General features: G+C 43.3%; 2 protein-coding genes across 2 annotated transcripts in view; one reads left to right on the top strand and one right to left on the bottom strand.

Moving 5' to 3' along the window:
* Positions 1-5,048, top strand: part of tefm (transcription elongation factor, mitochondrial) — a 28,663-nt gene extending 23,615 nt beyond the window's left edge. Inside the window, exons 5-6 of the mRNA XM_068058546.1 lie at positions 1,460-1,609; positions 3,438-5,048. Of these exons, the coding sequence (XP_067914647.1) occupies positions 1,460-1,609; positions 3,438-3,869 (582 nt within the window). The 3' untranslated portion in view covers positions 3,870-5,048. The remainder of the gene's footprint in view (positions 1-1,459; positions 1,610-3,437) is intronic.
* Positions 147-14,356, bottom strand: part of LOC137384455 (ATPase family AAA domain-containing protein 5-like) — a 75,051-nt gene continuing 60,841 nt past the window's right edge. The window contains exons 23-24 of the mRNA XM_068058545.1: positions 11,693-11,851; positions 147-10,570 (exon numbers count right to left, since the gene is read on the bottom strand). Coding sequence (XP_067914646.1) covers positions 10,492-10,570; positions 11,693-11,851 — 238 coding nt within the window. The 3' untranslated portion in view covers positions 147-10,491. The remainder of the gene's footprint in view (positions 10,571-11,692; positions 11,852-14,356) is intronic.

The raw sequence follows: 14,356 nt of genomic DNA on the forward strand, positions 1-14,356 counted from the left end.
TAACCTCTGGGAGTGGGGGGCTGTGCAAACAGTATACTGGATATACAAAACGTGTACCGAATATTGTTACGACCTCAGTAGAGACCGCTAACTTTAAAACAAGAGATAAGAACTTCCCAATCTGATTAAAGAATCACATGACAATATTTCACATTTCAAGACTTTTACTATAACACTTAAACTAAAGATCAATATTAACTAGTACTTGGGTAGCTAATACACTAAATTATAGAGAAAGGTATTTCCCATTAAATTATTAAAGTACTTGAAAACCCCTCCCCACATTTATACGTTGGTGTCCTCAGTGGAAAAAGGTATCCTTGAGTCCCAAACTCCTGCCAGCTGCAATGGGTTGGATCTCCCAGTGTCCTTCTCAAAGCCAACGTCATCTTTGCTCACTTCTTCCGAGCACACTCGACTGGACTTCTGTTAATAAGCCAATCTCTGGTTACCCAGTTGGTCTTTTCTCCTCCACAAACCTCAAGCCTTCGAACTGGGTTCAAATTTTAGCAGCCTTATGCAGTATCGATGATCTGAGAGCAGCTGTTTCCCCAGAAAACAGTACACTGCCTGTCTTTCTCTCAAGGCTGTGCAGCTGACTTGCTGGTCTTCCTTTCTTCCTTTTCAGTTCCCTGACTTAGGAAGCCTCTCAAATTTATCCAGATCAAAAGTCGAGTTGTTTGCCGTTGACAATTCTCAGAGACCATAAGTCTGACCATAGTAAAACCACCTGGGCCTTCCTTTGTTTCCAGGTGTTAAACATTGCAATTCAAATCTGCATTTTGAACCCCTGGCTTCCTGTTTACAATCTGAGAGTCTGGGAGAGCAAAACCCATTGTCCTTTAGGTGTTACAACCTTGCACCCTGCTTTCAAAAGTTCCTTGTTCTCATGGTAACCAAGACCCCTGCCTTGCCTCTGGGCAGATTTTGTATGAAGTCACATATCTCTCCCGAACGCCCACTTTATACTGCATTAAAGATCACAGTTTTTAAAACATAACCATACTACAAAATCCAGTGTTCATAACAATACACAAACGGTACAGGATATACAATCGGTATACTAAATATACTTGAACCTGTGATGACCTGACTCAGACGAGAGTGCTTGTGGTGAGGGGATGTGAGGGGAGCAGTAAATAATGTGGGGCGGTTTGGGGGAGGGATGTTGAGACAGAATTGAAAAGCGTAATGATAGAAAGTAAGGTTTTTTTTAGGAAGTGTGCGCAGATGTAAGATTTTGAATCCATAGATACGGTTGAAACCACCTGTGGTGTGATTGGCTGCTTCATATGTTAATGCACTTTTGAGAGTGGAATTATCGAGCTGAATGTTACAGGTCAGTGATGTCTGAGTTACCACAGAGGTAGTCTTTATTTTAGAATACAGTGCACAGGGGGTTACTCACTCTGACTGGGGGAAGAGTTGTACCTAAATATATCCTTTTCTTTATCACAAGGCTGCAAAAAGCATTGTGTCGATCGTGTTTGGAATCCGTAAGATTGCATGGGCTCACGTGGATCGGAATCTCACTGTTCTGGACTGGAACCGGGAAACAAGTCACCGGTATATGAAGGGCCCCTACCTGCCCTCCATCTACCTCGAGGAGGCAAGTCAACCCGACGGGTTTTTCCCTCCCTGTCTTTCCTCAGCTGTTCTAGGCTCCCACTGCACTGCGCTGGGGAGAAGTGGGTGATCAGATTATCAGGCCTCTTCCAAGGCTTGTATCCTGTCTCAAGATTAAGGGGTGATCTAATTGAGGTGTTTAAGATGATTCAAGGAATGTATGGAGTGGATAGAGAGAAAATATTTCCTGTAGTGGAATCGGGGTTGCCAGTTCTAGTTATCATTGAGTCATTCTGCCCATCGAATCCTGGCTGCGTTGGGCACATTTTTGGAGGTTTCATCACATGACCTCTTCCTCCAATCACTGCAGCAAGTAAAAAAAAAAAGACTTGCATTTTATCAGCTTTCATGACCACCAGACGTCTCAAAATGCTTTACAGCCAATGAAATACTTTTTGAAGTCACTGTTGTAATGAAGGAAAAGCAGCAGCCAGTATGTGCACAGCAAACTTCCACAAACAGCAATGGCCAAATAATTTGTGTTTTGTGATGTTGATGGAGGGATAAATATTGGCCAGAACACTGGGGGTAACTACCCTGCTCTTGTTTGAAATAGTACCAGTGGTACTATATAACCTTCAACAGTGCAACGCTGCCTATGTACTGCATTGGAGTGTCAGCCTCAATTTCTGTACTCAAGACCAGGCCTGGGACTTGAACCCAGAACCTTGTGACTCAGAGGTGAGAGTGCTACCAATTGAGCTACCGCTGACAGAGAATGAGGAACTGCAGATATGGAGCTTTGCTTGGGGGAGCTTAAGACAAAGTGACCTTGCTGCTGTCCACCAAGGTCCACTCCATCCCTCTCCCAAAGCAGCTCCAGTGCAGCCTTATTGCCCATCTTCATTGAGCATTGTATTTACTAATTATAAAAGCAAACAAAATGAGACAATATACCAGTTTTGTTATGTGTTTTGCTCGTAGGAGATTAGCCTTCAGTTCCTGGAGACTCCAGGGCAATCCTTGAGGATTAGCAACCCTATTGGTGGCGGAGCCTAGAATAAAAGGGGCCTGACCTTAAAGTTAGAGCTAGGCCATTCATGGGCGATGTCAGAAAGCACTTGTTCACATAATGGGTAGTGGAAATCTGGAACACTCTCTCCCAAAAAGGTGTTGAGGTTGGAGGGGGTGAATTGAAAATTTCAAATCTGAGATTGATTTTTGTTAGGCAAAGCTATGAAGGGTTCTGGAGCCAAGGTGGGTGGATGGAGTTAAGGTACAGATCTGCCATCATCTAACTGAATGGCGGAACAGGCTTGAGGGGCTGATTGGCCTCTGCCTGTTCCTGTGAAACTGTGGTGTGACTGGATGTTGATGCAGGAGAGGGGTTTCTGCATGTCCTCAGCTCATTGCTTACTGCTGTGGTTCAGCTGCTGCTCTTCTACAGATTAGTGACTTTAGAAACAGGATGGTTCACTACCCTGAGATCTGCAGAAGGTATATGAGTGGATAGGGGGACGAAACTGTTTCCACTAGCAGGATGATTGGTAACTAGAGTACAGATTTAAGGTAATTGGCAAAATCCAAAGGCTTGAGAATGTATTTTTATGCAGTGAGTTGTGATCAGGAATGTGCTACCTGAAAGGGTGATGGAAGCAGATTCAAGAATAACTTTCAGCAGGGAATTGGATAAATACTAGAAAAATACCAAGATTTGCAGGGCTATAGGGAAAGAGGAGGGGAGAGTGGAAATCTTTCAAAGAGTCGGTATAGGCACGATGGGCCGAATGATCTCCTGCGCTGTAAGGTTCTAATGTCTGTCCTGATTCCTAGAAAATTCTAATGTTCTTTCTTTTGCATGTTTTTTGCAGATCTCCTTGGCCGTTGCAAAAATCCCCAAAGCAGATTTCTTCATCTTGGAGAAGCCTGGCATCTCGACTCAAAACACTCACCTGTTCCCTGTGACTCTGCACCTGCGCACCATTGAGGCCATGCTACACGGGCTGCTGGGGGGAAATTTCATGGAGGATGGTCAGCACAGGGTGCTCAGTGTAGTGCGCACTGCCGTCGGGAAGCACTTTGAATTGATGGTGGGGGAGTCCCGGACGAGTGGGAGGGAACTGGTGCAACAGCTCATGGTCGACTCGGTGACACAGGAACACCCACGGGTGCTGTTCCCCCGGGACACACTGGCCCGCTATAGAAGACTGTTTCAGAAGGGAAATGCGGATCGGGGAGAGGAAATGTGCGATGCTTTGCTGCAGGCTGTTGCTTTTTATGAATTTCTGTTTAACAATTCTTAAACATCACACCACGATTGGAGAGGGACTCGAGCTATTGGTACCAATATCTTAATGGGTGCCAGTTACGGTCAGAATGATCAGAGAAAAGAATTCCTCTTTGTTACCCCCCCCATGGCCACCTCACTGATGTTTCACTGCCATATGATTTATTGGCAACCTTCCAGTACCTCGTCCATGTAGTCGTTCCTCGTAGCCTTAAAGAGCAGGGGAGTTCTCGCCCCCTCCCCCACTGTCCTGGCCAATATTTATCCCTCAATCTACATCACAAAACAGGTGATCTTGTCATTATCACAGTGCTGTTTGTGGGATATTGCTGTGCACAAATTGGCTGCAGTGTTTCTGACATTACGACAGTGACTACACTTCAAAGAAAAAAGTACTTCATTGGCTGCAAAACACTTTGGGACGTCCGGTGGATTCAGTCAAGCCCCTTCATGTCCTCACTCCTGTATCCATAGCCCCAGGACTGGGATGCATTGATCTCGGCGTTGACTTTTTCCTCTTGAATTTCAGTTTGAATGTTGTTCAGAGCACGGGAATGAAAATCATGTCTACCTCACTCCAACATGGACCAAAGTTTGGTCAGTATCTATCCAGCTTGTAGGTGACATTACAGCTGCCAAAGAGGGTGTCTCAGGGTCTGTGCTGAGTTAACTTATTTTAGTTGGGGTGTTATGATTCTTAACATGTTGGGTTAGGTGGCGTGGGGTGTGAGTGGGAAATTGGATAGGATTCCTGCTTCTAATTGCTATCTGCTGGAAAATGTGGTTGTGGAGTTGTTAGTTCCTACAGGAGCAGTGAACACCATGGCAATTCTCCTCACCCACTGTATCTTCAGTGTTTTTCAAATTCTAAGTAACCACAGTTCTGTATACAAACCACCCAGCTGAGGATTCATTTGTACCCCGACTGCACCGTGTTATGTGGTTTAAACTGAGTCCTGCATTGGGACCAGTGTCAATAGCTGTTTCTGGTTTGATTTTACTGCTGATCTGCCTTGATCTTTGAACACACTCATCAGTGGTTGTAAAGTGCTTTGGGATATGGAGGTGATGAAAGGCACTATATAAATCAAGTCTTTTCTTTAAGAAAGGTATTTTGATAATTGTAAAGCTAGCTGATGGTACATTTCAACCTGTTCTGCCTCATGTGGTTATTTATTAAATAGTTTCACTGGAATTACTTGTCTTTTTAATGAAATGTGTTTTGGCTTCTGATCTGCAATAATTCTGAGCTGGATCATGGCATGTACTGTGAAGATTAGTTCACTGCAATAATTGGTCAACTGCAGAATCATTCAATGTACAGCACCATACAGATAGGAGCTGGATTTACCCCCATAACTCCTCCAATGGGGAGTTCTCAATCTCTGCTGCTAAAGTCACTGGAGGTACCAGGGTCAGTCATCCCACCCCAGGACAGGCAATCATTCAGTGAGAGGACAGCGATACATGTCGAGTGAGCCCCTGCCCCAAGAGAATCCAAGTGTGAGATTCGGTAACACTGTTGCAATGCAGTTTTGAGAAAGTGCTGGTTACAATCCCATCAGTAAGTGTAATACACAAACAGTTATTGCCAATAAACCACTACAAATAGCCTAAATGGAGCAAGGAACTTCCCAGTATGTCACAACAACTTTATAAAATCACATGATGAGGGGAGATTTAATAGAGGTGTACAAGATTATGACAGGCTTAGATCAGTTAGTCAAGAAAACAGTGTTCCTTTTAACTAATGGTACAAGGACTAGGGGACACCAATTGAAGGTTTTGGGCAAGGGGAATATGAGGACGAACTTTTTTTTAAAGCAGCGGGTGGTAAGAACCTGGAACTCGCTGCCTACAAGGGTGGTGGAAGCGGAGACAATGACTTCAAAAGGAAATAAACGGGGCAGTGGGACTGACTAGATAGCTCCAGTCAGAGCCAGCTTGGACTCGATGGGCCGAATGGTCACTTGCACCGTAAATGACTCTCGGTGGACATGGCAAACACAAGACCGTAACAAGCTGTAGTCTGAATGGCCAACCTGTCATTATCAGGCACCTGTTTACATAACATTTACAGCATAGAAACAGGCCATTCGGCCTATGCCACTGTTTGTTACATATTAGCCTCCTCCCACTCGACTTCAGCTCATCCTATCATTTCTCCCAAAGGAGAAAAGTACTTACGTTATTCACTGCAACTACGACATATGGTAGTGAGTTTTACATTCTAACTACTCTCTGGGGAAAGAAGTTTCTCCTGAATTCCCTATTTGATTTATTAACATTTTGTATTGATGGACCCTAGTTCTGGTCTCCACACAAGTGGAAACATCTACATTTACCTTAGCAAACCCCTTCATAATTTAAAAACCTCCATCAGGTCACTCCTCAACCTATTCAATTTTTCTGTTTGATTGGGGTAAGGGAGAGAAGTCCCTTTGCAGCTGAACAGCTCAACACACAACAGATTTAATTTGAATTAATAATAGATGAGGATGGGCAGAATAATATTTTTATTCCCCTCTTTTACAAAGTTATTGATTGATCAAAGGTATTGGAGGGTACAGTTTTTATTTTATTCATTCATGGGATGTGGGCGTCACTGGCCAGGCCAGCATTTATTGCCCATCCCTAATTGCCCTTGAGAAGGTGGTGGTGAGCTTCCTTCTTGAACCGCTGCAGTCCATTTGGGGTAGGTATACCCACGTGCTGTTAGGAAGGGAGTTCCAGGATTTTGACCCAGTGACAGTGAAGGAACAGCGATATAGTTCCAAGTCAGGATGGTGTGTGACTTGGAGGGGAACTTGCAGGTGGTGATGTTCCCATGTACTTGCTGCCCTTGTCCTTCTATTTGGTAGAGGTCACGGGTTTGGAAGGTGCTGTCGAAGGAGCCTTGGCACATTGCTACAGTGCATCTTGTAGATGGTACACACTGCTGCCACTGTGTGTCAGTGGTGGAGGGAGTGAATGTTTGTAGATGGGGTGTCAAACAAGCAGGCTGCTTTGTCCTGGATGGTGTCGAGCTTCTTGAGTGTTGTTGGAGCTGCACCCATCCAGGCAAGTGGAGAGTATTCCATCAGACGCCTGCCTTGTAGATGGTGGACAGGCTTTGGGGGGTCAGGAGGTGAGTTACTCGCCGCAGGATTACCAGCCTCTGACCTACTCTTGTAGCCACAGTATTTATATGGCTACTCCAGTTCAGTTTCTGGTCAATGGTAACCTCCAGAATGTTGATAGTGGGGGATTCAGTGATGGTAATACCATTGAATGTCAAGGGGAGATGGTTAATTGTCTCTTGTTGGAGATGGTCATTGCCTGGCACTTGAGTGGCATGAATGTTACTTGCCACTTATCAGCCCAAGCCTGGATATTGTCCAGGTCTTGCTGCATTTCTACATGGACTGCTTCAGTTCTGTGGTAACAGCTTAGTTCTACTCCATTCCCCAAATGGCTATTCTTTATATAGGAGCCTAGCTAACTGCTGATTCGGGGACAGCCAGTTTGATTTTTTCCACCAAATATGGTACTCCTCCCTCCCACCGCTACGCACCCGAGATCACCCACAGTAGCGCAAACTTTGGATCAACCTTTCTTGGTCTGGATAGTCCACGTCCACTCTCTGCTCTCATTAACTGAGGTATTGGGAGGGCTGATTTCAAATTAATCTACTGTTATGGTTCAGTGACTGCCCACTTTCAAGACTAATGGATGGTACCATATTTGCGGCTATAAACAGATCCTGGATTAATTGCTCTACTAAAGCACACTCCATCCTACTAACTAATCTCATGTGTTTAGTTGTCTGCAGTATAACATTGAAAAAATGACTGCACTGTTCAGATACTGAAGTCTTTCCTAAGAGTTATTCTGGAATAAATTAAGAGTTGAGGGAATTTGCGTACGTGAGATTGTGATGACTGGACTTTCCACCAAGGATATGGTGCTGCAAGAAACAGGGTCTGTAACAGCATGAGTTGTCTGACTTCAATTAGACACTTCCTTGAAATAAACAGAACTTTAAATTTATACAGCATCTTTCACCACCAAGGAAGCACTTTTAAAGTGTAATCACTGTTCTAGGAAACATGACAGCTAATTTGCACACAGTAAACTGCCACAAATAGCAATGAGATGATGAGAGAAACCATGTTAGTGATTACCTAGCATTTACAGGACTATTCAGACTAACTGTCTATACCAGCATTTGTGCTCATGAGCCTTTTCCCTCGTCTTCAACTCACCCCATAACGTTATTCCTTTTCCCCTAATGTGTTTATCAAGCTTCCCCTTAAATATATCTATACTATTCACCTCAACTACTCTCTGTAGTAGCGAGTTCCACATTCTCACCACTCTCTAGGTAGAGACATTTCTCCTGAATTCCCTATTGGATTTATTAGTAACTATCTTTTATCCATGGCTTCCAGTTCTGGTCTCCCCATGCAAGCAGAAACATCTTCTTTACATCTATTCAAACAAATCCTTTCATAATCTTTTAAGATCACCCCCTCAGCCTTCTTTTCTCTGGAGAAAAGAGGCCCAGCCTGTTCAATCTTTTCTAATAGGTTCTGGTATCATCCTCGTAAATCTTATTTGTGCCTTCTCCAGTGCCTCTATATCCTCTTTATAAAATGGAGACCATAAATGTAGACTTAACATCATGCTTTCTACACACTTTGCATTGGTTTGGTGAATTTTATAGTCAAAGTGAGGGTTGAGGAATGGAACACTTTCTGTTTCAGGCACTGAACAGCCAAGACCAGGTCTACAATCAGCTGCAATGCTGAATGAGATTTACATTAGATTCAAATGAGAATTAGGGAGTTTTGTTCTCCAAGCTGAAGTCTGGTAACAAATGGCTTCAGATAGTTCCAACTCATTTGACGTAGGAACTCCAAAGCCAGTACATCAAAGAAACTTTCATCATTCCAGTCTGATCAGGATTTGAACCAAAGATCAGAGTGTAATCCAGGGCACCACAATGTCTTCAACTACAGTGGCTTCACAAGGTCGTGGGGCAGGTGCAGCTGGGACAGTGATACAGCCATCTTTCTATAATGTGGCCATTTTCCTGGTGCCAGCAACCACAAGTGACCAGTTGTACTGAAGTCACGACCTCTGGTTTGGTAGCCCACCAGGGCTACTGTGTCCATCACACATTCACTTTGTCCAGGACAGGCCCCTGTGTAGAGGTGAGGAGAACCCTGGCTGATTATCTGATCCAAATAGTGGCCCTTTCTACTGCCTCTCCAGAGGTCAGCTGCATTAGCATCCTGTATCGTGTGAAGTACAAAATGAGATATTGATAGAGAATTCTATGGCACTTCTACAAACTCAAATTCACACCTGCAAAAGACTGACAAGTCATTGTGGTTTTTTTTTCAAAAAAGAGATGATGTATTTTTGTCCCAGATAGTTCCTGCTTGCCAGATTAAGCAAGACAATTTACACATCTCTTCCAGCATTAAAATGTCAACAAGAACTGCCGAGTACAACATACACAGTTCAGTGAGTAATGCTCAATTTAAATTAAGAACTTTTGCTGTACATAATATTGGAGTTTGCAGTAATGCAGCATTACTCTGATTTATTTAATTCCATAACCTATGACAGAATGGGATATACAAACACACTATACAATACAGGGGTACTCCACCTTTGGAAGACCCATGTAATATAAAATGGTGATATTAAAAAGGTTTAGTGGAAAAGAGGATGGATTTATAGCCATTCATGATTTATGACAACGTTTGCCCCATGCCTCCCGACCACCCGATGAGGCTGCCAGATTCCAGAGTTAGGCAGTCACAAGCTGGTTAGGGTCAGACCTCCAAGAGGAAGACACAGGTCTGATTACACTGCTGTCTGTAACTGGTCCTGTTTATAACACTTGTGGCAGGTTTATAAACCAAAATTTGTAGCTTTGGGATGAAAGGGGTTGGTGGGGGGGGGGGGGGGGGGGCGCGAAGCAGGGAAGATTAAGAGAAAGAGGGGAGGAAAAGAAATCAAGAAGTAAGGAAAAAAAGTAAATCAAAATTACTTTATTCAATATGTAATGAAATACTTTTGTAGCCTTAGCTGGGAGTGGGTAGGGGAGGGAAACAGGGAAGAAATACCCGTTAGGATTCCCACACCTGATCCCTATCCAGTGACCCCTGCTGGAATGTGTGCAGTGCCAATGTCAGATAAGCACAGGATTGGGTTTGACTGCAATGCCTCATACAGTCAAATAGCATCCCCCTCCTTCAACTCGCACATGGATTATTGGGCAAGACAGCAGAAGGTTCCTGTGAAACAAGTGCTACCAGAAAATGTGGGGAGAGCTAGTTATTTCTCCATAAGTGTTATAAATAGACTCCATGCACTCAAAGTAATCTATTACGTATTGGAATTTTACATTCCTAGGCAGCAGATGCAGTTGTCCCACGGTAATTAAATTAAGATAATCCAGCATTCCCCGACACAGTTTCACATCATTTTACTATACTGTACAAAAACAATTCCACAAAACACACACATATACACGCTGGACAGCAATTACCAAGTAAAAGACCAGGGAGAAAAATACCCCAGTAATAGTCTGCCTTCAACAGTAAATTCACTGTGCAATAATTACTGTCATTAAGTCGGGATCTTCATGGAAAACTAGCTGCAAGGGCTTCCAGAGTTCTTTTAGGCAGCTCCAAGTGAGCACTATCTAAATAGTGCAGAAACCTGCAAAAATAAGATCAGGATTTGTACATTTAAAATACAAATGCACATCATAGAGAGAAGGCAGATGAGAGTTTGCAGACATGAATTTCTAGAGTGTACGTTCCAAATTAAGGCAAGTTTAAACCAGATCCATCCCAAACCATACACTATAAGCTCAGAATCAAAGCACGTATAAACTGGCAGCAATACAGCAACCCAATTACTGCATATCACCTTAGTCATTCCACCACCCTCCCTCCTGAATAAAATACCATCATCCTGGGTTAAATTACTGAACCCAGATAGACAGTGCTGTCAGCTGGAATTTAGCAAATCCTAATGACAGGTATATGACACAAACAGTCACACTGTGCCAATTCAACTGTGATAACACCCAAGAATACAGTTCTAGGCTCTGTCCTTGGTTATGAATGTGGAACATTTTAACTGTACGACACCAGGGTGAAGTACTGGTGATTATAAATTTGTTGCTAGTGGTGTCAGTGGAGGTGAATTAAAATAGATAGACAACCTTAAAATCATTTGGCCATGTGAAATTGGTAATATACTAAATAAGCCAAGTGATAACGTGGTCTGAAAATATCACAGGAGTAGACTAGTACTCCAATAAATAGGTGCTTATGGGCTTGTCTGTATTTATTATGAGGAATGTTTCTGTTCTGAGCCACACAGTTGGAAGCAGACAGAAGAGCTCCCCATAGGTGTATTTTTGATAATAGGGGGCAGGGACATCTTATGCCCAGACATTCATATAGACACAGACATGGGCGTTAGCCAACTCATGCAAGTAGCATCAGGAGAAACCTAGGGGCAGGTCCACTGCAGAGGCGGCTGTCAAGAAACGACTAAGAGAGGAGAGGCAACAAATGATAGTCAGAAGGTTCAGAACTGCGTCATGCATTGTCTTAAAATGGGTTTAATTATAATGAACCCACAGTTTATATCTCACCTGCACTCTATCCATACAACTGAAATGGTAACATAAATTTAGCATTTAATTTAAACCCTTTTGAGTGGGGATTTTAAAGGATGTGAATTAGTGAAAGGAACCATTCTCTTTTGGCCTTTGTCAGTGAAAACTTATTCAAAGCAGTCTTTACATGAAATTGTGGGGAAACATACCTGCGTTTTAGTTTGCCTTGCTCTTTCAGTTTCTCTGTCCTGCAGATTGTGCGGAGAGATGGCAGATACTCCATGGCACTTGCTCGTCTGTTACCCAGACTTACAAATGCCTTGCTAGAGAACACAGTTTTCAGCACCTCAATTCTTTTGGATGCAATGCTGAAAGATAGAAAACACACCCACACATTTCAGTATTTTCTATATTCAACCTGAGGAAAAAACCCTTTGAAATGCCACTGATGTCAAATTTATTTTCTCCTCAATGTGTAGCAGCTTCTCAGATTTTAAGCTATTGACTGCATTTTTGACCACACATCTATACCTTTTACTTCAAAGGGGCTTGATCTGGATATCAAAGTGAATGGATGTCAATCTTATGCCGGTCAATACTCACTACTACTGTCAGTATTGGATGGAAGAGTATTAACAAATCAACATGTCATTCTTTGGCACAAAAGATCAAGTTCAGTTAATATACTCAAAGGATTGAAAGAAAAACCTCAGTCAGGAAGATTAGGCTTTCTTGTTGGGAGTTCCTGAGTACAGGTGAGAAATTGGCTCTTTCGAAGGGAGAGAAGGAAAGGACCTCGAGAATCTCTGGAAAGATGTTAACTGACAGGAGGGCTGAATAGCAACTGAGTTGAAATGTCAGCACTGCCACAAGCACTCACTCAACTCATGCAAAGAAGAGACACAATTTTAGCGAATGGTTCTAGAACCTTTTGGTACTGCTCACTTCAGTGGCTTCACCAACTTATTTCAAAGTATTATTAGTCTTTGGGTGAAAGAGGTTTAATTGGAGATTCAGAGATTTAATTGCTACCAAAGCACTAACAGCAGTTGCTGAAAATATTTTCTGGTTACTAGAGTACAAGAGAGATCTGGTGCGGTGGGCGGATGGAAACAGAGAGGGTAGGAAACAGCTAGATACAGGATTACATGATTTAAACTGAATTTCCCATTCATTAATAGCCACTGACAATATGCCACACACTTATTAGAGTTGTTTTGGGGAAAAGTTGTGAAATTTGAAGCCTACAGTTTATGCTGTACTTGTACAATATTTCAGCTAAACACCTGTACTGTAATAACCCGTGGTCATGGGAAGTCCCTTACTACCCCCACCCTGTACTTTCTCTTTAGTCGGTTACTAATAAACGTCGGCGTCCTATCCTTAAGTCAGTACGCTGCCCCGAACAATACTAGTCTTTGACAGCAACAGCGTCAGATTAGATTAGATTAGATTAGAGATACAGCACTGAAACAGGCCCTTCGGCCCACCGAGTCTGTGCCGAACATCAACCACCCATTTATACTAATCCTACACTAATCCCACATTCCTACCAAACATCCCCACCTGTCCCTATATTTCCCTACCACCTACCTATACTAGGGGCAATTTATACTGGCCAATTTACCTATCAACCTGCAAGTCTTTTGGCTTGTGGGAGGAAACCGGAGCACCCGGAGAAAACCCACGCAGACACAGGGAGAACTTGCAAACTCCACACAGGCAGTACCCGGAATCGAACCCGGGTCCCTGGAGCTGTGAGGCTGCAGTGCTAACCACTGCGCCACTGTGCCGCCCTAAATTGTGCCGTCACTGTGCCGCCCAATTACAAAACAGGAATTTAAAAAAAACCTAGGTGGCTGAAAATTTGCACACACTTTTGCAGAAGTCAGCCAGGCAAATAAACTCTAGCGAGAACAAGCTACCAAGTGTCAACTGCTAAATTCCACCGTATGATTAGAGTACATTCTATTTGTAGCATCACAGAACTGCAGAGTTTGCTGCAAATCCTTCCGACTTCCACCTTTTTAAAAAAAAAAAAAGAGGAAGGAAAGAACTTGCATCCACGCATCACGCAGCCAACAATGGACTTTTGAAATGTAGTCACTTGTTTTTGAGCAGGGAAGTACAGCAGCCAATTTGTGCACAGTAAGCTCTCACAGACTGCAATGTGATAAATGACCAGATAATATGTTTCAGTGATGGTAGTTGAGGGTTTAAATATTGGCCCCAGGACACCAGGGAGAACTCCCCTGCCCATCTTAGAATAAAGCCAGGAATCTTTTAAATAGTTTTAATGCCTCATCCAAAAGATGGCACCTGACCGTGCAGCTCTCCTTGAGTGCGGCACTGGAATGTTGGCCCAGATTACATTCTCAGGTCCTGGAGTGGGGTTTGAGACCACAATCTTCTGACTCAGGTGACAGTGTGACCCAGTGAGCCAAGATGCCAGTGCAAATCCCCATACCTATACATTATAGCGTCACTAAATCAGAGGTAAATACACTTTCTGTGGGCAAAAGCCACAGGAGATGCACTCGTTTCCAAATTTCCAAAGAACTGCTGTGGCTGTAAAATGCATTGGGAGGTTGTGAAAGGCACTGTATAAATGTGTCTTTATATAATGAGGGAGCGATACAATTTAAAATTGCAGCTCAGCAATGCTGACAAGCTCAACTGCATCACCAACAGGTGATCAGTGGCATTGCACCCACAGACACTGCCGTACTTAAATAAAAAATTTTCCAGATGTGAACGCTACTGGCAGAGCCAGCTTTCTTTGGCGCACCCCTACTTACCATGAGGAAGTGGTGATGGGCCCTCTTCTTGAATCACTACAGTGCATGTGGGGAAGGTAGCCCCATAATTGGGAG

The sequence above is a fragment of the Heterodontus francisci genome, chromosome 26, assembly GCF_036365525.1.
Source record: "Heterodontus francisci isolate sHetFra1 chromosome 26, sHetFra1.hap1, whole genome shotgun sequence".
Taxonomy (NCBI): domain Eukaryota; kingdom Metazoa; phylum Chordata; class Chondrichthyes; order Heterodontiformes; family Heterodontidae; genus Heterodontus; species Heterodontus francisci.